Source organism: Panthera uncia (genome assembly GCF_023721935.1).
Source record: "Panthera uncia isolate 11264 chromosome B2 unlocalized genomic scaffold, Puncia_PCG_1.0 HiC_scaffold_24, whole genome shotgun sequence".
NCBI lineage: Eukaryota > Metazoa > Chordata > Mammalia > Carnivora > Felidae > Panthera > Panthera uncia.
Window position 1 is genome coordinate 10,069,627 of NW_026057580.1, and position 25,878 is coordinate 10,095,504.

The window sequence follows — 25,878 nt, forward strand, 5'->3', positions numbered from 1 at the left end:
TTTCTTTTTTTTTTTTTTGATTCCACATAGGAGTTAACTCATATGGCAATTGTCTTTCTCAGTCTGACTTATTTCACTTAGCATAATACCCTCTAGGTCCATTCATATTGTCACAAATAGCACAATCTCATCCTTTTTTATGTCTGGGTAATGTTCGATTATGTATATAAACCAACTTTTCCTTATCCATTCCTCAATCTGTGAACTCTGAAGTTGCTTCCATACTTGGCTTTTGTAAATAATGCTACAACAAACATAGGGATGCATACATCACTTCAAATTAGTGTTTTCATTTTCTTTGTGTAAATACCTAATAGTGATATTAATCAATCATTCATTTATTACTATTACTATTTTGCAATACTATTTTTTAATTTTTTGAGGAAACTCTATACTGTTTTCCACAGTGGCTGCAACAGGTTGCATTCCCACCAGCAGTGCAAGAAGGTTCCCCTTTCTCCACATCCTCACCAACTTCTTATTTCTTGTCTTTTTGATTTTAGCCATTCTGACAGGTGTCAAGTAATATCTCATCGTGGTTTTGATTTGCATTTCCCTGATGATGAGTGAGGTCGAGCATCTTTTCTTGTGTCTATTGGTGATCTGTATGTCTTCTTTGGAAAAATATCTATTAGGTCCTCTTCCCCTCCCCCATTTTTTTAATGTTTATTTATATTTGAGAGAGAGAGACAGAGCGTGAGCAGGGAGGGGCAGAGAGAGGGAGACACAGAATCTGAAGCAGGCTCCAGGCTCTGAGCTGTCAGCACATAGCCTGATGTGTGGCTTGAACCTACGAACTGTGAGATCATGACCCGAGCTGAAGTTGGACGCTTAACCCACTGAGCCACTCGGGCACTCCACCTTTGGACTTGGAAGTAATGAGAGGCACTACACAGATTCTGGAAACCGTGCTCATAGTCAAAGCTTTCTGAAATTCACCCAGCATCTGAAAATCCTCTTCCTCATTCGTATCTTTATTCTGGTAGAAGTTCTCTTCTTTCCAACTGGAGTTGACACGCACGAAGAATCAGATCCTTCTTCTTAATTCCTGAATTAACACAGCACTGGTATTTCATGAATAACAGACATTTACTAAGGTTGGTAAGATAAGTGTGCTTCCACCATCCCAGAATAGGAGGTATATACAGTAGAATATTAGACTGCTTTCCTCTTGAACATCAATCAGCCACTCATTTCTCCAGAAATTTTTGGATGGCCAATGTCTCTAATCAGAGTGCACATTTCCCAAAATAGAACTGGTGACCTACCCATAGCCTCTGGGTTCATCTGCACAACTCAAGTTGGATAAAATATACACCATTTAATTCTGCAGAGTCATTCAGCCCTCATCTCCTTCATATCCAAGCAGAATAAAGACTGTATGAAATAATTTTCATTACCAAAAGAAGCATTACTTCCAATAGCTAAATTCAGCCTACCCCAAACAAGCTCAGTCAATATTATCTTCTGCTGCCTGAGTATAAGGCATGAACTGACTGTTCTCATAGCCATACCCCAGGAGACTGCATCCAAAGCAAGAGTGCAAGACACCAAGTCATCCAGGACTAACCTCAGAGGCTTTTGTCTCAAGGGATGTGAAGCTCCAGAAAGAGCCACCATAAGGAGTCTGGGGTCCTATGGTCACATAGCCTCAGGGCCATAGGGGAGTAATGGAGAGCCGGCCCCTGGGAGAGCACCATCAACAGCACAACCTGAGCTGAACTCATTCCCTGAGAGGCTTACAGTTTCCTCCAAAGAAGAAGGAGGATTGTTAAGGGGCATAGGGGTCTCTGTAGGCACACCCACCACAGAGCAGATGGTCAGGGACACATCCCCTGACTTAATCGTGAAGTATGGAAACAGAGTCCCAGTGGAGGAAGTTAGAGGGAAGGAAAAAAGGTGAGATCCATCAGTCATGTTATAGAAGGAGACATCCCCTTCTTTGAGGTCTAAGAAAACACCCACCCTGTGGAGAACTTCATCACAGATTTCCTGACTCTGAGGGAGGAGAGCATATAATTTACCTCCGTACCACCCCAGAACCCAGAACCCCTTTTCTGGGCATACTGTGTACCAGCCTTTCCTCTCCACATCTCCCCTACAAACCCCCAGACCCCACTCGCTTCTGTTTCCATTCCTGATCTCCACCTCCCAGTAACAGCGCCCTGATGTGATGGCCTCCTGGCCCAAGATGCTACAGGGTCCTCCTGGGTCCTCAGTTGTGTCCTCCAAGGTCACACTAGTCTGTCCACCAGAGACAGCAAGGTGCAGATGTGCAGATGCTGGATCCAGAGTGACAGACACTGCAGAGAGAGTTGCCAATCATGCAAGACCTGCCCCTGCCCCATAACAAGGGCACACAACCACCACTACCACCCTCAGACACCTAGTTGCATATGGGAAGGGCTAAGCCTCCTGAGATGAGAGTCTTGTGACTCAAGTACACAGCTCTCCAAGCAGGAGAAGTAAGCATAAGACTGATCTGAGGGTTAGATGGGTCACAGGGAACTTGAGGACTAGTCTGGACTCAAGGACTGAAAGATATCTATTTAGAATCCAACATCAGTCACATCCACTAAGCTCAGCTATGTGACTTTCATTGCCCATCCCACTGCACAACCATTGATGGTGCCAGCATTTGTATCACCACAGCAAGCTAAAGGAGACATCAGAGGCCATGGGGTAGCAGTAGGAGTACCCAGAAAGAATGAGAAGTAACTCACAGGCCTGGAACTTCTCCTTCCGCCAGTCTACAAGAGAACCATATTTCACAAATGTAACAACAAATCAGAGATTTGAGGAGACTGTACATATCAGTGTCGATATCTTTTGGAAAAATCATTTGGAAACATTCAACTGAGCATTTATTTCTTTTACACACACACACACACACACACACACACACACACAGAGCCATCATGCTACAGCCTTCCCATGAAAGCCAAGCTATAAAACTTAATACCACTGAGAGGCTGGATAACAACCTGAAAACAAAGCTCTAGACCCAGATTTCACCATCATATTATGCTTTCTCAAGAATCCTTAGCCACACATTTATCCTGAAAGCTAGGTTTTCTTGAGAAGAATTGGGGAGATAAAAAATTCTGAGGCCTCCATTTAGTTCTAAAGAATTGATTAAACTGAACTTGGAGGTTGACTCTAAGCCATGGTAGAGACCATACAACCTGGCAGAGCTGAACTTGGAAGACAACTACAAGCCCTGGGCGAGGAGAATTCAGGACACAGCATCAGAGAAATTGTCCCTAGTCAGAAGGCAATGGAGAGGTTTCAAGGAAGGGAGAGACAGAAGTTCAAGCAGGAAAGACATACATCCAGTGAAAGGACAGACACTATGAACTTGTTTCCCCTTTTCGTGGGTTATTGGGAGGAAAAATATCCCTATATGTAAGGGGAACTCAAAAATATCGGGTCTAGTCATCTGCTTCCCCCCCTTAACTGCTCAGAGAGATCGAAATCACCAGGAAAAACCCCACGTGGTAGGTACCCAAATATGGCCATGTCCTAGGCCCCCTTATTCATGACTTTGAAAAATTATTTTTCAATTTTTAAATATGATGAGATCAGACATTAGTTCACCTCATGCTATGAGCCGATCAATATGCAAATATTGATTCTACTGTAATGGTATCTGTCCTTACAAAATAAAAAGGTATACAAAGTATACATTAAAACACATGCACTTCAATCCATCAGAGAAGGAGGAATGCTAAAAGAAGACTATTTGATCCTTATTTTTAATAAATACATCCCAAGAATCAGTGAGACTCTCTAAGGGGGTTTACTCACACATCTAGCCCCAAGTCTCCTGCATCCCTGGCTCCCCCTTCTCTGCTCTCATAGTCCGTGTCCATGATCATGAACAAAACACCTGGGACAAACACCCGCGCGTGCACACACACACACATACACACCCCACACAGGTTCAAAGGACCCAGATTCTTAACTCACACCGGTGCTAAGTGGTGTTCTGGATAACCTTTCACTGCTTTAGGATCCCCCGCACCACACTTCTGCCCCAACTGCTACTGGAAGGTTGAGATAGTCTCATGAGCAGAAGCAAACTCAGTCAGAAAAGTACTTCAAAACTGCTCAAAATACCGTAAGTCTTTTCAGAAATCTCTCAAAGAGGTATCAGGGAGTTTATTACTTCTTGTGCACCCAAAAACTTTGCACACCCTCTGTGTACTTTACACTCAAACCACCGTGATTATGATTTGTGGTCTCTCTTCCACCACTCTGAGCTACCCAAAATCTCTCCAAGAGGAATCACAGGATTTCTACTTCCTTCTCATCTCCTCTCTTCCTCACTGCTTTTCTTTCCCTGATTTGTTCCCAACTTTTCTCTGGTAAACAATTGTCACTCCTCTAACTTTCTCCTGTCGTATCTTCACACATTGCCCTGATAAATCAAACCAGTAACAAGCCCATCAGGTAAACATGCAATTCTCCTAAAACGGAGATAATGGTTGTGAACAATTATAAGTTACAGTTCTTTCAAAAAAAATTTTTTTAAGTTCTTCCTCTGTTACACAAACATACAAATAAGATTTTGTATATAATTGCAGGTAGCTCTCAGACCCACCACCAGGAGTCCATAAATATCCTGGAAGCTCTGGATCTCAGATTCAGAACAGGCAATTTAAAGCAATTACTTTCACAGCAAGCAGGGAAGTTTAGAGGAAGAAACCCAACTTGGACAAGGAGCATGAGGAAACAAATGATGACCACCATTCCAGGGGACCAAGACAAAAACAGGAAAATCAAAAGTAGATCCGCAAGATGTAGGAATTTCAGGGTAAAATGGATTCAGAACCAAGGATCCCCTTAGGAATACCTGAATCGTAAGCAAGCAAGAATGATATCTGAAATCTTCTAGAGACAGCAATTTCTGGTCTACAAAGCCATTACTGTGTTTCAACTGTCCTTATAAATGAGCACTCTTTCGTCACTGCTCCAGCAAAAGCATCAGTTGAACAAGGTGTGTTCAGATGAAGTTGCTAATCCTAATAGTGACCTACAGTAGAGGACTGGTCAGAATAGAGGCAGATCTGTGTTTCCCAGAAGAGTCCCTGAAGTCTTCACAAGGAAACGACAAACATGACAAGGAGAACAGGGACACCCACCCTGTCCTGGTATGAGGTCCACTGACAGAGAAGGGGGAAGAGTTGAGGCTGAAGGGGTAAGGGCACAGAAAACTGAGTTACTCACCTGCATACAACTGCGCCTTCCTCCAGCCTGAAAAGGGACACACTCTAGTGAAATATGAGCCAGAACAAGAATGCTTAGCATTGATCTACTGGCCTTGCCTCCTCTCTGTACTACAGGTGACACTCCTAACAGAGTAGGGAGGCTGGAGAGGAGATATCTTCCTGCGATGTGCAGACAACAGAGTATTGGGGGAAATTCCCTGGATCACAGGTCAGAAAGCCTGAATTGCAGGCTGAGTTCCACCCCAGCCTGCTGCAGCTGTGTGACCTTTTGCAAAGCCATTTAGTATCCTGTGCCTTAAAAACCTCAAATATTCTTATTCTATCTCCATTCAGTTTTGCTTCTATGAAAATATTTTAGGGAATAAAATATAAATTATTCCATAATTATAAACAGAAATCATTATTACATCCAATGTTTTCCAGCAAAAAGATATTTGGGAAAGAACACAAAAGGGGACATGAATTAAGGACAGGGACGTTAGGTGGGATCTGGGGTAAAAAGGGCCAAACTTTCTCAGAAAACACATCACTGTTCTGGAGCATTGACACCTGACCCCACCACATTCCCACCCGTGGTCTGCCCAGTCCTCTACCCATCACTTTGTGACCAGCACCTCCAGGAACTGGAGAGAAAAGACTCTCCCTGGATGGTGTTACATGGAGGGGACACACTCCTAAACTTAATGACCCCATTTATTTACATAGCGTCTTTACCAAAATCTCAGAGCATCCAGTTTGAATGAGAACTAGTTGCACTGAAGGCTAAAAAGTTAGGAAGATGGTGGGCAGATTAGCACTGGAATAAACCCAAGATGCGTGACAGACTCCAGGGACCACCATCACCCCAGGTTCCCAAGCACTGGGTGGGAAACAGCACCCCAGATAGGGAAAGTCCATGGAGCAGGGTCCTGCCCCCCCCAGCTTCCACTTCTGCCCCAGGGAAGGGTCCGTATGTCTGTGCCTGAAACAAGGAGAAGGGACACCTTAGCTTAGGTAGGACAGGAGACCCAAAGACAACTGGAGAGTCACTCACCACCCAGGTAAATGGATTTCCTCCTGCCTGAAAGACAACACAGGAAACTGGTGAGCTAATAACCAGAGTGTCTCCTACACAGGGGACTCAGAAACTTCTGGGGAAAGAACAGAATTTACCGAGATCTTCTTGGAGTTCATCTGAAAGAGAGTGAAAAATAAGTCTGAACTCCCATCCTTAAGAAAGGAAAGACTGCACCTAGAGAACCCATAAAAGGACTTCTCTGTATCCTAGAAGATCTAACTCCAGACCCGCCTCCACAGCTCCAGCTGTCCTCTCTGGACCTGTTCAGCCACCTGCTTCCAGCCAAGCCCCTTGCTGTCAGCTTGTCCTCTGCACCACCTTCCACACTTGCCTGCCTTGGCTCCTGAGCTGCCTTACCTCTGGCCTTCAATGCCTCCTCCTTTGTCCACCGGGCCTCCTCCTTGTCCCTGTGCAGTCTCTCCCATTCCTGCATCTCCTGCCTCTTTACAGTATGTTCTGTCTTGATGTAATAGGCAGCCCCAAGGAGTGAGAGCATCAGCACCACGAGGCTCACTATGAAAGCTGGCTTCCACGGAGAGGCCTGGGGGAAGAAGGGCTCTGTGGCCAGCCAGAGACCCCATCAGTGGCACAGACCAGGGCAGCCAAGCCCAACACTCACAGAAGCCCTAGGCCACTCCCTCTGGCCCTGCTGGGAATGGGAAGTAGTGCTGACCTGGGATGAAAATGGCCATCGCCTTCTTCTGGTCCAGGACGGGGTTGAGGACTGAGCAGGTCATGTTCCCTGAAGAGCTGTCCCTCACCACCAGAGCAGACTCCACGCTGAACAGCCCTTCAGTGTCTTGGGCATGGGTCTCAGAGAATGTCAGGAACTTTTCCCCATTAGCAGCTCTCCACTGTATCTGGGGCTTTGGGAACCATCCCGAGGCCGTGCACACCACTCGGACCCCGTCCTCCTCTGGCCCTGTGATGTGCACTTGAGGGACAGAGCCCATACCTGTGAGAGAGAAGCTGGAGAGCACAAGGAGGCCTTCCAGAATCCAGGGATGCCAGCAGAGCCTTCCTCTGCACAACTCTGGTGTAGCATTGCATTATAGGGCTCCCTGGGGAGTGGTCCCTGCAAGAATTAGAGCAGGGGTCCTGCCACAGGGAACAGAAGGAAGGAGCATGGAGACATGCAGAGGACAGGGCTCTTCTCCCATCCATGAAGCTGGGAAGTCCATCACCCAGAGTAACACAAAGGAATTTCATCCCAAGTTCTATCCTTCTCTGCTCTTCTCAGCTCACACACTCTCCAGGGCATCCGCTAGCACACTCACTGCCCTGTGGTAAATCATTTCCATCCTTGACAACCCTACCTACTTCCTGAGCTCCTCCCGCTAATATCCACGTTAGCTCTGCCAGGATTCCTCACAGATGCTTCAGACTCAAACCCTGAACTGATTCATATTTGGCTTCTCTGTGATAGGCTGATGATGAAAATATTCCCAATCCTTAAGCCTGTTTCACATCCAGCTCACCTTCTGCCACATATTTTTAATGCCTTCACACTCTGCTTCCGGGTTCCATCATGGGACTTATGTGGGCCACTGAGAGTTCAGGGAATGTGACTCCAGCAGAGTTGGAAAGTACTTGTGCCATTGCCTTGCCCTCTGCCACAGGAAGGACATGCTTGGGCTAGAGCAGTCCTTCCAGCTAAAGCTGTCCTAGATCAGCCAACAGCCCACTGAACTTCACCCATGTGAGTAAACCTAGTCAAGGTCGACTGTCAGGACAAAATGTATTAAAAGGCAGAGGCTTCTTGTCCCTGTTGAAAGTAAGGTCCCTTCCCATCCTTTTTCTTATGCCATTTACTTGAGGAAATTTGTGATTGTGGGGGCTTTCTCCCCTCTTTGAAATGTATATAAGTCCTTTGTGAAAACTACATAGGCCTTTTGTCGGGGTTGTGATCCAGGAATGTGTTTCTAAAGACCATGGGAGCCCTCTTTCTGAACTGTTAACACCAAGGTGGACAGCATCCCTCTCTCCCAGTTACTGGGGGAGCGTAGGAGCCTAACCTCATTGGGGACCAGGGCCCAAGTGAAAAACCACTTCCTGTCATAAAGATGGGAGAAGTTGTAAAAACAAACTATTTTAACTTTTATTTGTCTGGAAAACTCTTCATCTTTCCTTCCATTCTGAATGACAGCCTTGCTGCAGGTTTTTTCCTTTCAGTACTCTGAATATATCGTGCCACTCCCTCCTGGCCTGACAAGTTTCTGTTGAAATCTCTACTGAGTAACAGGAGGAAGTGTTGAACCACTATATTGCACTATATTGAACCACTATATAAAACTACATGTTAACTACACTGGAATTTAAAAACCTTTTATTTGGGGCGCCTGGGTGGCGCAGTCGGTTGGGCGTCCGACTTCAGCCAGGTCACGATCTCGCGGTCCGTGAGTTCGAGCCCCGCGTCAGGCTCTCGGCTGATGGCTCGGAGCCTGGAGCCTGTTTCCGATTCTGTGTCTCCCTCTCTCTCTGCCCCTCCCCCGTTCATGCTCTGTCTCTCTCTGTCCCAAAAATAAATAAAAAACGTTGAAAAAAAAAAATTTAAAAAAAAAAACCTTTTTTTTTAACTTTTAAGATTGGAGAATTTGTTTTCCTTGGGATAAAGCCAATCAGCTAACATAGATGGTCACCCCAATTACCAAGTACATTTAGGGTGCGCTGCCCATGACAAATGATACTGTCGAGTCCATTTACTTGAGGGCTAGTAACTGTCTATCCAGAGAACATGTGTGTAACAAGTTGCGTCTGCATGGCTATGTAAAAAGGTGAGATTTCTTCTGTCTCTGCAACCCCTTGGTAGATTCTCTGGGATGCACATCACTTACTGGTTAATGCTAATGCCATAATAAAAATGTTTTCTTTCCCTACTACCTTTGTGAAGACGATTTCTGGATTCGGAGACTTTGTCTTTAATTATATTTCCCCTACACTTAAGATGTATGAGAAAGCACCATTAAGATTTGTCAAACACAGCTCAGGTGAGCTGAACTCCCCTAATGCTCAACAGTAAATAAATGGTTGTTACTATGCGCAGCTGAGATTTCTGTCTATGTTGCACAGCATTATGACAGCAATCAACAACTAACACAAAATAGCAATACTTCTAAATACTACTACTAAACAACAAATTGCCAAAAAACAAGCGAACAAACAACAATTAAAACAAAAAAAAAACCTTGGGAGTCTCCAGTCCCTTCTCTCCAACCCCCAAACTCTTTGTGTCCCCAAATCCACCCACTCAGTTGGGTCTGTTTTCCAAACATCTCTGACACTGGAACCCCTTCTCTCCTCCCACCCCACTGCTCTGACATCAATTCAGGGAACCATCCTCCCCACCCTGTAACTACATGTCTTTCTCCAGTCTTGCTCACCTTCTTTTTTTTTTTTTTCAACGTTTTTTTTTTTTTTTTTTTTTTTTTTTTTTTTGGGACAGAGAGAGACAGAGCATGAACGGGGGAGGGGCAGAGAGAGAGGGAGACACAGAATCGGAAACAGGCTCCAGGCTCCGAGCCATCAGCCCAGAGCCCGACGCGGGGCTCGAACTCACGGACCGCGAGATCGTGACCTGGCTGAAGTCGGACGCTTAACCGACTGCGCCACCCAGGCGCCCCCAGTCTTGCTCACCTTCTATGTACCCTCTCTTACAGCTGTCAAAGCAAACCTCCTCCCAAAAACACCTCCCTTCACTGCTCTGTTTAAAATTTCCTCAGCTCTTCCTCCCAACTCCGTAATACACCACACAAAGCCTTCTATGGTCTGGCATCGCCCCTAACCTCAAAACCCCTCACCACTTCTTCCCAAGTTCTCCCACCCGGGCCACTCCAGCCCCAGGACTATTTGGTTAACTGTTGAACTGCTCATAACCACAATCACCATGCTCTCTGTGCCCTTCATCAACCACCAGGGCTCTTTGGAACACTTTCTGGATTCACTCAAGTACCTGCTCAAGTGTGTACTCCTCATGCACTGTTCAAGATCAATCCCTTCTCTCTGCCCGTGGACCAGGATTGTCACTTCTCACCAACCTCCCATCCACCTGTCTCACCAACCACATGGCTTCCTTGTCTGCCCAGACACACCAGCCACACTCCAACCTTGGTTGTTTCACATGAGTATTCCTCTGCTTGGAACTCTCACCCCCAGATACCCACTTAGCTAAGTCTCTACTCACCACCATCTAACATCCTCTATAACCCATCTGTCTATTTACTGTCTTTAACATAAACTCTGCAAGACAGGGATCTATTGATGTATTCAGGTGCCCAGAGGGGACCTGGCACTTAGTAGGGATTCTATATATCTTAAAAGGGTATAAAGAATTAAATGGGTTGGGAATGCAGCCACTCTGGAAAATACTATGAAGGTTCCTCAAAAAAACTACAAATAGAACTACCCTACGGCCCAGCAATTGAATTACTAGGCATTTATCCAAGGGATACAGTTGTGCTGTTTTGAAGGGACACATGCACCCCCATGTTTATAGCAGCACTATCAACAATAGCCAAAGTATGGAAAGAGCCCAACTGTCCAGCGATGGATGAATGGATAAAGAAGAGGTGGTATATATATACAATGGAGTACTACTCGGCAATCAAAAAGAATGAAATCTTGCCATCTGCAAGTACGTGGATGGAACTAGAGGGTATTACGCTAAGTGAAATTAGTCAGTCAGAGAAAGACAAAAATCATATCACTTCACTCATATGAGGACTTTAAGAGACAAAACAGATGAACATAAAGGAAGGGAAACAAAAATAATATAAAAACAGGGAGGGGGACAAAACAGAAGAGACTTATAAATATGGAGAACAAACTGAGGGTTACTGGAAGGGTTGAGGGAGGGGGATGGGCTAAATGGGTAAGGGGCACTAAAGAATCTACTCCTGAAATCATTGTTGTACTATATGCTAACTAATTTGGATGTAAATTTTAAAAAAATAAAAAATTAAATAAATAAATAAATAAATAAATAAAGTTCAGGTGTGGGGAAAAAAAGATACTGGTATATTGTTAGGACAGACAAATTAATGCAAAAATGGGGGCAAGGGGTGTTGAGTAACAGATAATTAGCCAGTCCTTAGAGGAAAAATTTTAAAAGAATGTACTCATGAACTTGCATGCATTGATGACAGAGTTGTAAATCAAAAGAAATATTTCTGATTTACTTTTTATCAATTTAACAAAAATGTGATTTTACACTCGAGTCATAATACTTTCTTTTAGGAAAGAAAACTTAAAAATAAACTGATGATTGGAGCACCTGGGTGGCTCAGACGGTTGAGCGTCCGACTTCAGCTCACGTCATGATCTCACAGCTCATGAGTTCGAGCCGCATGTCGGGCTCTTTGCTGACAGCTCAGAGCCTGAAGCCTGCTTCAGATTCTGTGTCTCCCTCTCTCTCTGCCCCAACCCACTCACATTCTGTCTCTGTGTCTCTCAAAAATCAGTAAACATTTTAAAAAAAGAAATAAACTGATGATTTTTCTAACAACAAAAAAAAAAGAATTAAGTGAATGATGGGCATTGAGGAGGGCACCTGTTGGGATGAGCACTGGGTGTTGTATGGAAACCAATTAGACAATAAATTATATAATAAATAAATAAATGAACATTAAAAATTTTTTAAAAAGAATTATAAGGGTTCCTATTGAACTAAGCAATAAGTGAAAATCACTCCTTTCCTCATCTCTAAAATGAGGGGACTGATTCACTTGGCCCCTGAGGTCGCTCCCAACTCCAACACTCAGGACACTAAATATAGATCAACCACTCACCTGCCACCTTCAGCTCCAAACTGGCCTCTTCATAGAAATTTCCCTTTCTGAAGAAGCAGGTATACAGCCCGTTGTCGGAAGCCTGGACCTTGTGGATACGCACAGTGGCCTCCCCCTGGCTGAGGAAGTCCTTCACCAGCGAGGTCCGCCCTGTGTACTGAGCCAGCTGCTCTTCTTTCTGTTCCTGCTGGTTTTCATAGATGAACACTGCTTCTGAGAACTTGGAGCGGAACCACCGCAGCTCCATGTTTTCCACATCCATGGCTGGGGACACATGACAGGGCAGCGTGACGTTCCCACCCAGCACTGCCACAATGGGGTCCGAGGGGGCAATCACCACAAACTCCTCTGTGGACACAGACACAGGAGTGAGAAAGTGGAGAGACACAGGTAGGGAGGCATGGAACACATACTGTCAGGTGGGAGGCCCAGGCAGGCAGGGGTGAGTAGCAGGTGGGAGGCTCTGACCTCACAGACTGAGCTGTGACCACTCTGAATTGGGACAAGATCATCTTACCACACCTTTGAAACCCGGAAATGATATCAAAGAGACTCCCTCAGCAGCCTGTGTTCCTGGTTTCCAGCCCTCCATGAAGGACTCTCTAACTCAGGGGTTCTAACCTTCCACAAGCATTACAATCACCAGGAAGGCTTGTAAAACACTGACAGCTGGGCTCCACCCCCAGAGCTTCTGGCTCAGTACATCTGGGGTGGATCCAACGATGCACATTTCTAAGGGGTTCCCAGGGATGCTGAGACTGATGTTCCAGGGGCCATACTCTGAGATCACAGCTCCAGTTTGGCTCCTCTTAGAACAGGACTGAAAACTGACTGAAGTTTATTATTTCTGCCCATGTGTTTCTCCTCTGCTGAATTACATGTGCATTAAAAACTAGAGCCCACAGTTATCTCCATTAAAACCTGCCCTCACTCCATCACACAAGCACCCAAATCACCACCACTTTTCACAGGCCTTGGTCTTCTGAGACGTGGTGGACATGTCACGACATGACATTTCTGCAGAAAGAACCCTGTTAGATCTCCAAAGAGTGACTTCTCATCTCCTGTGCTACTCGACTTTAGCTGAGTCACTATCTGTCTCACCTGAGGAATGACAGTGACTAGTCTCCCTGGGACTATCCTCTTCCCAGCCCCATTTGTGTGACCCTTTTAACCTGTAAGTAAAACCATGTCCCCTCTCTATCCAAGCCCTCCAATGCCTCTCTGGTTCCTGAAGTGACCTGCAAGCCCAATAAGGATGATCGCTCAGTGCTCTCTGACATCCAACTCTTGTTTCTCTTTCTTGCTCAATCTGTTCCACCCAACACGTGCCTCTTCTGCTCCTTCAACACCCAGGCACACTGCCTGCTTTGCTCTGGCTGCTCCCCACTCTGGAAACCCTCTTTCCGTGGGGATCCAGACAGGATGGTACTCCACATCTTCATTCCCATCTCACTGCCTACACCGACCACCTTATGGAGCACTGCTGCCCGCCCACACACCCTCCTGCACCGCTGACTGCCCACCCTGCTCTACTTCCTTCTCCCATACTGTCCACTCCTCTAACAGACATAGATACCATGGAGTTGAGGTAGTTAGTACTCGCTGTCTCCTGCCAGAATGTAAGCTCTGTGGAGATAGGGACTCTGGTTTGGACATAGATCAGCACCTTACACAAACTTCATACCCTGTAAATATGTATGGAATGTAATGAATTAATAACCAAATAACTAGTCAGATACCAATAGAGCCAGCAAACAAAAAATAAAAGGAAATTTATTTTCACACTTTCACAGTGAAATTCACATTTTTTTACTTTGTAAGACATAAACTCATTGGACGACTGTCTTGGTCCCCTTCCCTTATTTTATGGTCCTGGGACTCTTCCTTTTTTTTAAATTTATTTATTTACATTCAAATTAGTTAACATACAGTGTAGTATTGGTTTCAAGAGTAGGACCCAGTGATTCATCACTTGCATATGACACTCAGTGCTCATCCCAACAAGTGCCCTCCTTAATGCCCATCACACATTTAGCCCATCCCCTACCCACCTCTCCTCTAGCAGTCCTCAGTTTGTTCTCTGTATTTAAGAGACTCTAATGGTTTGCCTCCCTCTCTGTTTTTATCTTACTTTTCCTTCCCCTCTGCTGTTTTGTTTCTTAAATTCTACATATGAGTGAAATCATATGGTATTTGTCTCTCTCTGACTCATCTCGCTTAGCATAACACCCTCAAGTTCCATCCACATTGTTGCAAATGGTAAGATTTCATTCTTTTTGCTCACCAAGTAGTATTCCATTGTACATCTATACTGTTTCATATTTATCTATTAAGTAGTCAATGGACATTTGGGCTCTTTCCAATACTTTGGCTATTGTTGATAGTGCTATTATAAACATTGGGGTGCATGCGCCACTTTTAATCAGTACATTGGTTTCCTTTGGATAAATACCTAGTAGTGCAATTGCTGAGTTGCAGGGTGGTTTTATTGTTAATATTTTGAGGAACCTCCATACTGTCTTCTAGAGTGGATGCACCATGTTGCATTTGGTGCTGGGAATCTTCTTAAATATTTAATTATACCTAGTTGTTGGGGGATCACCAGACCTTTCCTACAGCTAGGGCCTCCACCAATAACCATCTGTCCTGATGGAGACACAGCAGGGCTCCCAGAGGCTCTCGCCCACCCAAGGGAGATGCAGGAAGGGGGATGGGGACACACTTACCTGCAGACCCCCCAGCAGGCAACTGGAAGAAGAGAAGCAGGGAGGCGAGACGGGAGAGCAAAGAGCCTCTGCGGCAATCCTCCATTTCCTCAGGGCTGGGGAGACACAGGGCAGGAGGCAGGAGAACACCTACAGAAACGAGGAGGGCCAGCCCACAGCTCTGGGCCTCAGAACAGACAGAAGGGGTCAGGGCTGATAATAATCCCCAGAATAAGAAGAATTTTTGCTACTAGTCATTATGCTGATGGGGCTGGGGTCCCAGGACAAAGGGTGCTCAGGACAAAGGAACTGGCCTTACTCCCAACAGAGGGCTCCATCAATTCCCCATGAAAAGTTGATCCTCATCCTCTATATCTCTGAGGAGTTTCTGCCTCAGGACAAAGGAATCCAGGAGGGGGCTGCCTGGGTAGCTTAGTCGGTTAAATAGCTGACCCTTAATTCCAGCTCAGGTCTTGATCTCAAGTCATGAGTTCAAGCCCCACGTTGGCACAGCGCGCGAAGCCTACTTAAAAAAAAAAAAAATAAGAGGATCCCAGGAGAGAGAGAGCACAGAAACGATAAAATCCGTCCTGGTCAGACAAAAAAGGTTTCAAACCACCTACTGCTGGGTGGAGTGGGGGTCCGGCAGCAAATAGTACTGAGAAGAACAGATTCTGGAGGTGACTGCTGACTTCTCTAGTGGCCAGATTCAGCCACTCTCTAGGCAACCACCTTAGGCTAGTTTCTTGACCTGTTCTGCCCCAGTTTCCTCAATGTCAAGTGTGGATAGTAACGGGATCTCACCCCAACATGCAAGGATGTAGTGCTACACAAATGTCAATAAATGAATGAAGTGCAGGCATCACTGTATTTGTCCTGGGTCTTCTCAGAGCCTCATTATTATCCAGCACCACCACCCTCACCACAATCTCAGCCACTTCCTCAAAGCCAGCTACTCCCACCTTTCCTTTTATTGGCCAAAAGCATCCTCAGACCCAACTTACCTGCTTAGAAAGCTGAGACTTCTGGAATGTCTCTAACTCAGTAGTGTGAGATCTCAGCAGACCCCAAATCTGCTCTCAGAGATTGCACTTGCAGTTAGCTGCTCTGAGCCCCAAACCCTGCTTCCAAATCCAACGTTGGGTGCCATAGGGTCTTCTTGCCTGAGAGGCAGGTGGTTCCCAGATGAGTGGGGAAGCAGAACCTGAACAGGTTAGAGGGGTCTGAGCCAAAACAGGGTCCTGGGCCCCCACTAAGCACTCCCAGACAGGAAAATCCACCCTTCTCTGTCCTGCACCATTTGAAAGTGAAAGCTTACAAAAAACAATCCCAGCAGACTCTGCCCTGCCCTCTGGATGGTGCACCCCAGTTATCAGTAAGGAAGCAACGCGATCAGAGCCACAGAAACAGGGCAGTACAGGTACACTGACCCACCCTGCAGGGAGTCACACAGAGGTACAGACTCAGCAATAGTTTGATGAACAACTGCTACTCTCCAGGTTGGCTAACTTCTAAACCATAAGCAGAGAGTGTGTATGGCACAGCCAAGACTAATACCTAGCCCTATGCATGGCTGTTCACTACTGAGACTACTCATGACAGTTGGTGAATACCATCAGGCAAGAGTCTTTGAAAAGCCCCTGGTGTAGCTGCTTTGCTTTTCTTCACCCGGAGACCACATAGGTGTGGCAACAGAGAGGTTACTACTGGGCATCAGGAGCTTCCAGGACCAGTTCCAGGACTCTGGCCCTGCCCAAGCTGAATGGACAGCACCCTGTGGCTTGTTAGTATTTTACAAGTATGCATGGCCTGGATACACCATTCAGTCCCCTCCCTGCCAGGCTGCAGTGTGCTCTAGGAAAGATGGATGTTATGGTCTCTGAAGGAAAACCCTGGAGCACTGGGGCTTCCTCCAGCCCCTCCCTACCTGTATGTTCCCATCTCAGCAGGACACCTTGGTTCACTCAGTTACATCTGCCAGAAACTGGAGGGTCATTCCACTACACAGTCCATGTTCCCATCCAGTCTACCTCCAATGCACCAGAGATATTCAAGACTTTTCTCAAATCCATATCCGTGGCCAGTACCTAGTTCCTGGCAACCCCTATTTCTCCCCTGGCCCAAGCAGGGTGTCCCTTCTTCCCCATGAGTGTCCCCTGCCCACCTCCAGCCTGACCTCCTCAAGTTCATTTTCCTTCCAAGGTCATGATCCTCTCAAGTCAGATCTGCCTTATCTGTTCAAGGGATCCCCCTATAAACCTCTTGTCTGTGATTCCCAGGGCACAGCTTCCTCTCTGACCTCTTTCCATCACTCTGCCAGTTGTCCCTCACTGGCCTGAGTGAGTTCTTCCAGTGAGTTCCTCCGTTCCGAAGCCTCGGGCCTTCTAACAAGTCATTGTATCATCTTGCTCTCTCATTCTCTCTCTCTCTCTCTCTCTCTCTCTCTCTCTCTCATCCCCCAAACTCCTTAACGTCTCAGTCTTGCCTAATGTGACCTTCCTCAGAGGAACCCTCGCCCACCTGCTCATCCCTATACGTGCCCCATATACGTACTTGTTGGAGTTTTACTGGCACCCTGTCCTCCAGCACAGCTCTGACATTGGTTCCTCTGTGGAATGTCTGTGGCATCCACAAAGGGAGGCACTGTGTGCCCTCCTCACGTGCCCAGGACACAGTAAACAATAAACTTTGCTTGAGCTCATTTGCAGAGGACTCACTGCAGCAGCCCATTGGCTACTCAGCCTTGTCCAAATTTGGAAAACATTTCATTCCACTGAGAAACACAAAGACGGTTAACTCTGACCTAAACAAGTCAATCCAGCCCCTCGGTGGTAGGACCCAACCATCTTTCCTGCTCCTTGTTTCTTCCTGCCCCAAGTATATATGCTTCACCGAAACATCCCCAGGCTAGAAACTCAGATTCAACCACCTTTGCTTACTCCCTCAAGCCTGCCCAGTGCTCAGGTGTTCATGAGTTAAGTGACTGATGTTAAGACACTAGCTTGGGCTACACCTTCCCTGGTCACATTTCTGCCAGGTTGTTGTCATTTATCTTCATTCTACAGGGGAGGAAACCAAATCTCTCAGAGTTTTGCAACCACACACCCAGCAAAGCCTCACCCAGCCTGCATTCACTCTTGATTGTTCTGAATAATTCACTGGATTTGTTTTCATGAAACAAGGCCTGACTGGCTCATGGTGCATGGGCTTGATAGTTTTCTGCCTAGATGTCTGGTCTGAGATATTAAAACTCTGCACAAATCCAAGACCTCTGGATATATCTGAACACATCCCAGGTTGTCATCCGCAAAGGTCTATTCTGCCAATATCCACTTAGACTTGGGACTGTTGGGAAAATGTATCTTAACTGAAAAATAACAACTGAGGGGAGGCTGGGTGACTCAGTCCATTAAGCATTTGACTCTTGATTTTGGCTCAGGTCACGATCTCACAGTTTGTGGGATCAAGTCCCTTGTCGGCTCTGTGCTGAGAGAGGAGCCTGCTTGGGATTCTTTCTCTCCCTCTCTTTTTGTCCTTCGCCCACTCACGTGGGTGCACACACTCACTCTCTCTCAAAAATAAATGAACTTTTTAAAAAGTCAATATTTTTTTAAAAAAAGAAAGAAAAATAACAAATGAGATAAGGACAAATATCAGCTTCCAGGTCCACCCCCCACCCATGCCACCACCAATCCCTGCCCAACAGGGAGACTCCTCAAGGCCTAAGAGACATTAGGGGAATTTGATGAAGAGACTGTGGGAAGAATTTGACTGAGTTCCTTCTAAGTGCCAGGAACTGGGCTACACAAGTTGTATTTATGACACTTCATTTTCACACATGCACACAGAGATGAAGGAAGACATGAGCCCTGCCCTCTATTAACCTTTAATCCAGGAACTTCCTAGAGGAGGGAAGGCTGGACCTGCAAGATGCACCCCTCCTTACTGCCCCACATGAGCCAGTCCACGAGCCCAGCCCAGCCCCTAGCTCCACACAGCTCTAGGTGAAAGAGGAGCAGGAAGAGGACCTTGAACTCAGCAACGGACCAGTATGATATGGCCAGAAAGCTTATCTCCCTTGAAGGCCAGTCCTTCAATCCCAGGATGGGAGGAAGGGGAGAGGAAGGAATGACAAAGCACAGGGAAGATGTTCCTGAAGGACACTGGAAGGACACCTGGGGACACTGCAGGAAGGACACCACACAGCAAACTTCACCGTCCTCCCCCAGCTCTCAGACTCATGTTCCAGCTGTTCATCAACAAATACTGTCCACTGGCCATGAATGATTTTTCTTGCTCAATATAAGTGATCCCGATGCTAGTGTGTTAATATTATACTTTCTCCTTTAACAGCCATGTAATGCCTCTTATCTTTAGTTGTTTCAAGTACTTTTGAAACACTTTTCAGATAAATACTGAAGCCATAAATCAATGGCTAATATAAAAAGAAGTGTAGGGGCGCCTGGGTGGCTCACTCATTTGGGTGGCCGACTTCGGCTCAGGTCATGATCTCGCGGTCTGTGAGTTCGAGCCCCGCATTGGGCTCTGTGCTGACCGCTCAGAGCCTGGAGCCTGTTTCGGATTCTGTGTTTCCCTCTCTCTGACCCTCCCCCATTCATGCTCTGTCTCTCTCTATCTCAAAAATAAATAAACGTTAAAAAAAAAAAGAAGTGTAATTTTAAAATGTGACATTTGGTGGAAAGGATTAAACCTCATCTTTAAAAATCTGCAATCTGGTGAATCTGAATTTATTTTGACGCTGTGAAGGTGAAGGTTCACTGGGTTATCTTCCACTGCAGGAAAAAAGTTTATACAAGTGTTTCCTGCTTGTTTGGTATCTGGAAAAACTGAAAAATAACAGGAAACACCACATACACACATGCGCGTACACACACATAAGGCGATAGTTTCCGTGTAGACTTCAAAATGTTCCTTCCTTTTCTAACCAGCATGACCCTGCTGGTGGGCTGAGCTCTGCCCTGGGAGTCTGCTGAGGACAAGACCAAGGGCTCAGTGGGGATGATCAGTATCCCCTGAGTCTGCACACCTGCCCCTCTGATGAGCACAGCCCTTCCTAATGGAGGCTGTCTTCCCATATCTGAACTATCCAACCAAAGATGCCTCAGAAAATTCCTTAGACCCTTACTCATTCCCAGGAGTGGGGCCTGCCCAGGCCTCTCAGAGGTCGATGGCAAAGCCCAACTGGCCAAGGCACCTGTCCCGGCACCCTCTGAATGGGCAAGTCCCTTTGCTTCCAAAGTCTGAGATTCCTGGGGACATGAAGAGGCATCACTCCCACCCGTCTGAGCTATATAAAGGCAAAGGACTGAGACCAGGGAGAAAGACATTCTTATAGAAATTTTAATAAATTTTATTACGCCATCAATTAGCAAAAGATAAATAAGAAGTTAAAAGAAAGCCAAGAGAAAAATGGTGTAAGAATGGAAAGAACAGGGAAAAAAAAGAATGGAAAGAGCAAGAAGAAAGAAGGAAGGAGGGAGAGGAAAAGGGAGAACAGAATGACGGAGGGAGGGAAGGGCAAGCAGGGAGGAAAGGAAAGGGAAAAGAGAAGGTGCAAGCCCCACCTTGCATTCAGCCCTGATATATCTGGGGACAAGACACCTGAATGGGACACAGGTATGCCCACAGTGTCTCAAGTACATTCACTAGTCACTGAGATGTCAGTGAATGTTTTGCAGTGAGTGAATACAAGTACCGCCCACATATAGGTGACCCAGTCATAACCTGGGAAGCATTTACTCACTCTCCCAATCCCATGTAGGCCAGGCCCATCCACAGTCAAGGCTGAAACAGTTAAGTCCTTGTAGGAGGGTGAGCGCCAAGTTATGGGAAAAGGGCCTGGAGATCTGCTACTTTAGCCTCTGACCTTGAAAGAATCAGAGGAGAGAGGCCCGAGGCAGAAAAGTCAGGAGGGGCCCTGGCCAAGCTTGAGAGGCTGGTTCTAACAGTCCCCAGCATGCCCAACACCCTGTTCCTCCATGTCAGGGAGACTTGCCTCCACAGGCTGAGCTGTAGGCTGAAGCCCTGAGGCCAGGCCCCAGCTCACTACTGACTTTCACCAAATACTCAGGCCCACCATTTATCTAGTGCTATTTCACTCTGGTCATTATGTACTTTGTTTCAATAAATGACTTACTCTAATCCTCAGAGGAGAGTCTTTCCTCACTTTAAAGCTGAGAGACAGAAGCTGAAGAATACACGGGGACACGGGGACCTGCCCAGGGCCAAACCCTACTTGAGGCAGGTCCACCCCAAAACTCAGGTGAGCCCTAAACAGAGGGCACCAGATTGGAGGCCCTGGGCCCAGAAATCCTCTCTAAAGTAGCAGGTCTCAGAGACGGAAGCAGGAGGACTATGCTGCAGCAGCTGCCTGGGAGGCAACCAGACAGAGGGTGCTGTGAGGGGAGAGCAACCCTGGAGACCCTACCAAGTCTCCCAGATTCCATCAGGCTCTGCTGCCCCCTTGTGGCCAGCATGCACAGCACCGAAGGAGCGCTTCCCTGCGGGAGGACAGAGGGACAGATACAATCTTATAAATGTAGATGGGAGCACTGGAAACCAGGCACAAAAGACCGCAAGCTACAGGACTCCTGATAGATGAAATTAGAGAACAGGCAAAACGGAAGGTAAAACGGATCCGCGGTGGCAGAAGACCTATGAGGAGTTCCATGGCACTGAGGGGTAGTTAGGACAGGAAAGGACACCACATAGCTATCCTGGGGTGGTGGGGCTTAATTCATACTTATCGATTTAGTGAAGTTAGCTTATTCATTTTATTTATTATTTTTATTTTATGTATTTATTGTAATTAAATAATATTCATTTTTAAAGAACAAAACTGAGTTCCCACAGGAAAGTGCTGGGACAGATGTCAGCACCTCTGTCCAACCAAGTCTCCACACATTGGTTTGGCTCCCCATTCTCACTGTTCCTCTAAAGCCTGGTAGGGTGAGGATCCCCCTTCACAGACACCCCCATACATACACACACACACACACACACACACACACACACACACACATCACTGCATCCTGTCTTTGCAAAAGGTCCACACTGCCAGGCCTTGGTTCTGCCATTTCCCCAAACCAGAAGCTATCTTCTCCACCTGCCCCATCCCCTTTCACCCCTCACTGTGCCCCTAGTGAAAGGTCATAGGACACAATCTCTACACTCACTTGTTCAGCGGGCATCTATTGACAGCTGGCTTCAAGCATCTGGGGGAGACAAAGAAAGTCTCTTGCCCCAGACATTCTCACAACCTGGCCACTTAACATGACACATGGCAAAGCAGAGAAACCGCAAGGCAATGTGAGCAAGAAGCGTGGACCCTCAGATAGGCTAAAGATACGATACACCTAAGGGAGGCCCTGGGCAGACTTGCTGGAGAAGTGCCCTAGGTTTGCAATGTTGACTCCCCTTGAGAAACTCCAAATTCCCTGGAACAAAGCTGGAAGTGGCTAGTCCAAGTGTGACACCTCTGAGAAGACAGCTTCCTTGCTGAGGAGACACTGACTCAGAGTTGGAACCAGAGATTCAAGGTAGAGGGAGGGAGTTAAAGACTGAATCCCAAGAGGGTGAGCGATGGAAAGGAAGCTGAAGATTCTGCCTTACAGTTTGTGGTGAGAAAAGCACAGCACTGAGTGAGGAGAGCGTGTCTCCCCCCACATGGAAACTCAGTTCTTAGCCAGCCCACCTGAGGCCAGAGTGTGAGAGAAGAGAGGTGGAGGGCTCCAGAAGGAAGCAGAATTCCATTAAGATGGTTCAATTACAAAGTTGTAAAGAAGTAATTTATCTGGGGATGGGTGGGACAAGGGAACAGCAGGGGCTTCTGAGGCACCTGAGAGCCTTTATTCCCCCTCCCAGCCTTAAAGGGACAGGGAAGAGGAGCCCAGATACTGGCAGGGAGGGAGGGAGAATACCCCACCTACTCTCCCTTCACCAGAGCCTCCCTCTAGTGCCTCCCATTGGCTGTACCCGGTGAGAAGCCACCAGCAAGTCCCTAAGCCCTTGCTCCCTGTGATCAATCCAGGGAGTCAGTGTCCCCAGTTACAGAGTGAGGCAGGGAAAGGTGAGAAAAGACAAGGAAGAGGGGGCAGACAGGGAGTAACACAACAAAGGACAAAGGGACCCAGGGGAAGAGGCTAACATGAGAACCCCCACCTGATCCATCTCTGCCACAAGCACCTTCCCAAGTGATCCAACTACTGCTTCTGCCAGATGACAACCCTCCCCCCAACAAAGATAAGGACACCAGTGACAAGCCCAGTGAGTGGGGAATCTGGGTGCATATAGAGGTGGGAGAGGTAGGGAGGCCTGCCAGGCAGCTCTGGAGTGGACAAAACACAATTTTTGATGTCTCCAGGCCCAAAGTCATAGCCCAGACTAGGAACGGTGGGGAGCCTCCCAGCAGGTGTTTGAGAAGACCTGAGGACTAGGTTCTATGTAGGTTTACCCCCAGGAGCCTTCCCCAGGGACAGCCCCCATCCACTTCTGCCACCATCACCACCACAGAGGCCAGGAAGAATCACCCCCTGCATCCTTTTAGTTCACACTCAAAAGGTAGAGATTCATTTTTAGAGAACTTTGCATAGGAAATGCAAAAGGAAACATAAGGACCCAGAAAAGAAGGATTGTCAACATACAAGGCTCTCACAGGCCTATACAATGACAGCTGGCCAGGGGGCCAAGCACGGTAGCTGAGTGGGACCAGCCTCAGGCTATTCCAGAACCACCTCCTCTCCCCAAATCTCTCACCCCATTGAGCTCTGAGGCTGTTCCCCATGCCCCAGATTTACTCTGCAGATGTCTCTCCATCCCCTCAGGACTCTCCTGTCACACCTGTCTGCTCTGGGAAGCCCAGTGCCTTAACCCCATGATCCCAGCTCCCCCTCTCCCACCTTGCCTTCCTGCACTCACCAGCCCTATTCTCGTGCACCACCCTCACCCACACAGACTAGCTTCTGTGGGCAACAACCATCCTCAATTTCCTTTGACCGGCCCCTCCACGTCTTCCCTGCCACTCAGTTCTTCTCAGTCCCTCCTCAAATTACTCACTGCCATCAGGTGTCAGATAGGAGACCCAAAGGAGCCCTGGAAACTTCTAGTTCAAACCCTTGGGTTCAAGTTATCCACTGACCTTGCTCACCATTTCCCACTCTATCTTCTCTACCTTTAAAGCGATACCCTCTCCTTGGCTAAAAATGCAGATGGGCAGAGGGAGTGCCTCCCAATGATTGTAGCTGGCTGCCTCTCCCTGAGGCAACCTGGCCTTCCCTGGCCATGGGCCTTCCCCCATTGCAGGATAAGAGTCCTGTCATGCCCTAGACCTGCACCCAGCACATGTACACTGCCCGTCTTCCAGAGTGCCAAGCCTGGCCACTGGCTTCTGAAGAGGTCTGCAGGGCACAGGCCACACCTGCACCTGCTGGGAGACAAGAGATCAGCCTGGCCTCCCCCTTTCCACAGCCAAGAGTTGGACACCCTCAGTGGGCAGAAGCCCAGCACCCACACTTCAAGGAGGCTTTCCCCCCAGGGAGCAGGCGACAGGTCACATTCACCAAAGGATATGCTTGGGGGTGTGGGGGTGAAAACTCTTCCAGAACCTTCCTAAGGGCCTCCCCTTTTCCCAAGTCCCAGAGGTCACAGAAGGGGAGAGTCTTCAGGCCTCAACTGCACCCAAGGAGCTCTTGTGCCCAGAGGGGCAGAGTCAACAGTGCCTCTGCCCACATCCAGCCCAGAGCTCTCCCTTTCAGGAAAGGGAATCAAGAGTTTGGGGTTAGATGTGTTTCTGTTGACTTTTTGTTAGACATCTTGGTGGGGAGTGGAAGACACAGTTGAACATGTAGGTCTTAAGCCCAAGAAAAGTTCTGGAGCGCCTGGGTGGCTCAGTCAGTTGAGCATCCGACTTGGACTGAGGTCATGGTCTTGCAGTTTGTGAGTTCAAAGCCTGCATCAGGCTCTGTGCTGACAGCTCAGAGCCTGGAGCCTGTTTTGATTCTGTGTCTCCCTCTCTCTCTCTGCCTATCCCCTGCTCATTCTCTCTCTCTCTCTCTCTCTCTCTCTCTCTCTCTCTCAAAAAATAAATAAGCATTATTAAAAAAAGAAAAGTTCTGGGCTGGAAACATCCTTTGTGTGGCTACAGGACCATTTGATGGTGGTCAGAGCTGTGGGGATGGAGAACAGCTGGCTTCTCTCTGAGCTTCCACAGGGGATGTTCATACCACCTCCCTTCACATCCACAGTTTTACTTATTATAGCTGTCCGGGTCTCCCACACAGTTTGGGAACCTCTGGAGGGCAGTGGAAGGTCAAAGATCCTTTAGTGCAGACAGATCCTCCCAACACCTAAAGCTGGGTCAGGCCCAGAGAACCCATGAGGAAGGTACCATGCTGGGCAGCTCTTGCCCCGTGACTGTGCCAGGCTGGCGCCCAGGACCCAGGAGAGCCATTCCCAGCCTTTCCATCAAGATAGGCCATGGACCAGAGACTTTACCTCTTGTCCCAAACACCCAGGGAGGGTGGGTTGTGAGTAGACCAGAGCAGCCCACGCAGGTAGCTAGCTGCCAATCTCAACACCTCTGGCTGCCTTCGCTGCACGATGACCTCTCTGCCCCCACATCACGCATCTTGGGACCCTCTGCATCCTCACTGAGTCTGCCCTCTAAACAGTTCCCCACAGGACAAGTCCTAAAGCCCCAGCCTGCTGCCCCCACCCCAGTCACACTCCACCCCCATTATCTCCCCAACTCCACCTCTCCCCATCCTAACCTCAACTCTCCCACCCTCCCCACCCCAGCCACGTCCCCTGCCCACTCCAGACCCTCCACCACCCCACTCCCAGCCACTGCCTAAGGGCTTCTTCCTCCTACCACTGAGAAAGCACTACCCTTCCACTGAAAACACATCCAACAGTCCTCTCTCTTCAAGAATTCAGTAAATTTTGGCAAAAGAGGTAGAAAAAAAAGGAGAAAACACACAGATTCACAAACCCTTTGGGTCCCTGGGGCTTAGGACGTAGAGACATTTACTAGAGGTCAAGTAGTAGTTTTGCTTCTCTTACTTATCCTGCCAATTGTTTTA

The 25,878-nt window shown here is 47.4% G+C and overlaps 1 protein-coding gene across 1 annotated transcript; it reads right to left on the reverse strand.

Moving 5' to 3' along the window:
* On the reverse strand, window positions 1–25,571 carry LOC125938405 (butyrophilin-like protein 1). Its single transcript, XM_049653511.1, has 10 exons — window positions 15,784–25,571; window positions 14,801–14,929; window positions 12,072–12,419; window positions 6,962–7,243; window positions 6,646–6,846; window positions 6,384–6,404; window positions 6,265–6,291; window positions 5,230–5,256; window positions 2,724–2,750; window positions 1–2,303 (listed from the first exon to the last, which is right to left on the reverse strand). Exons 2-10 carry the CDS (start codon window positions 14,883–14,885, stop codon window positions 1,642–1,644), a joined length of 1,680 nt encoding a protein of 559 aa, XP_049509468.1. The 5' UTR covers window positions 14,886–14,929; window positions 15,784–25,571; the 3' UTR covers window positions 1–1,641.
* Between the last annotated feature and the right edge of the window lie 307 nt (window positions 25,572–25,878).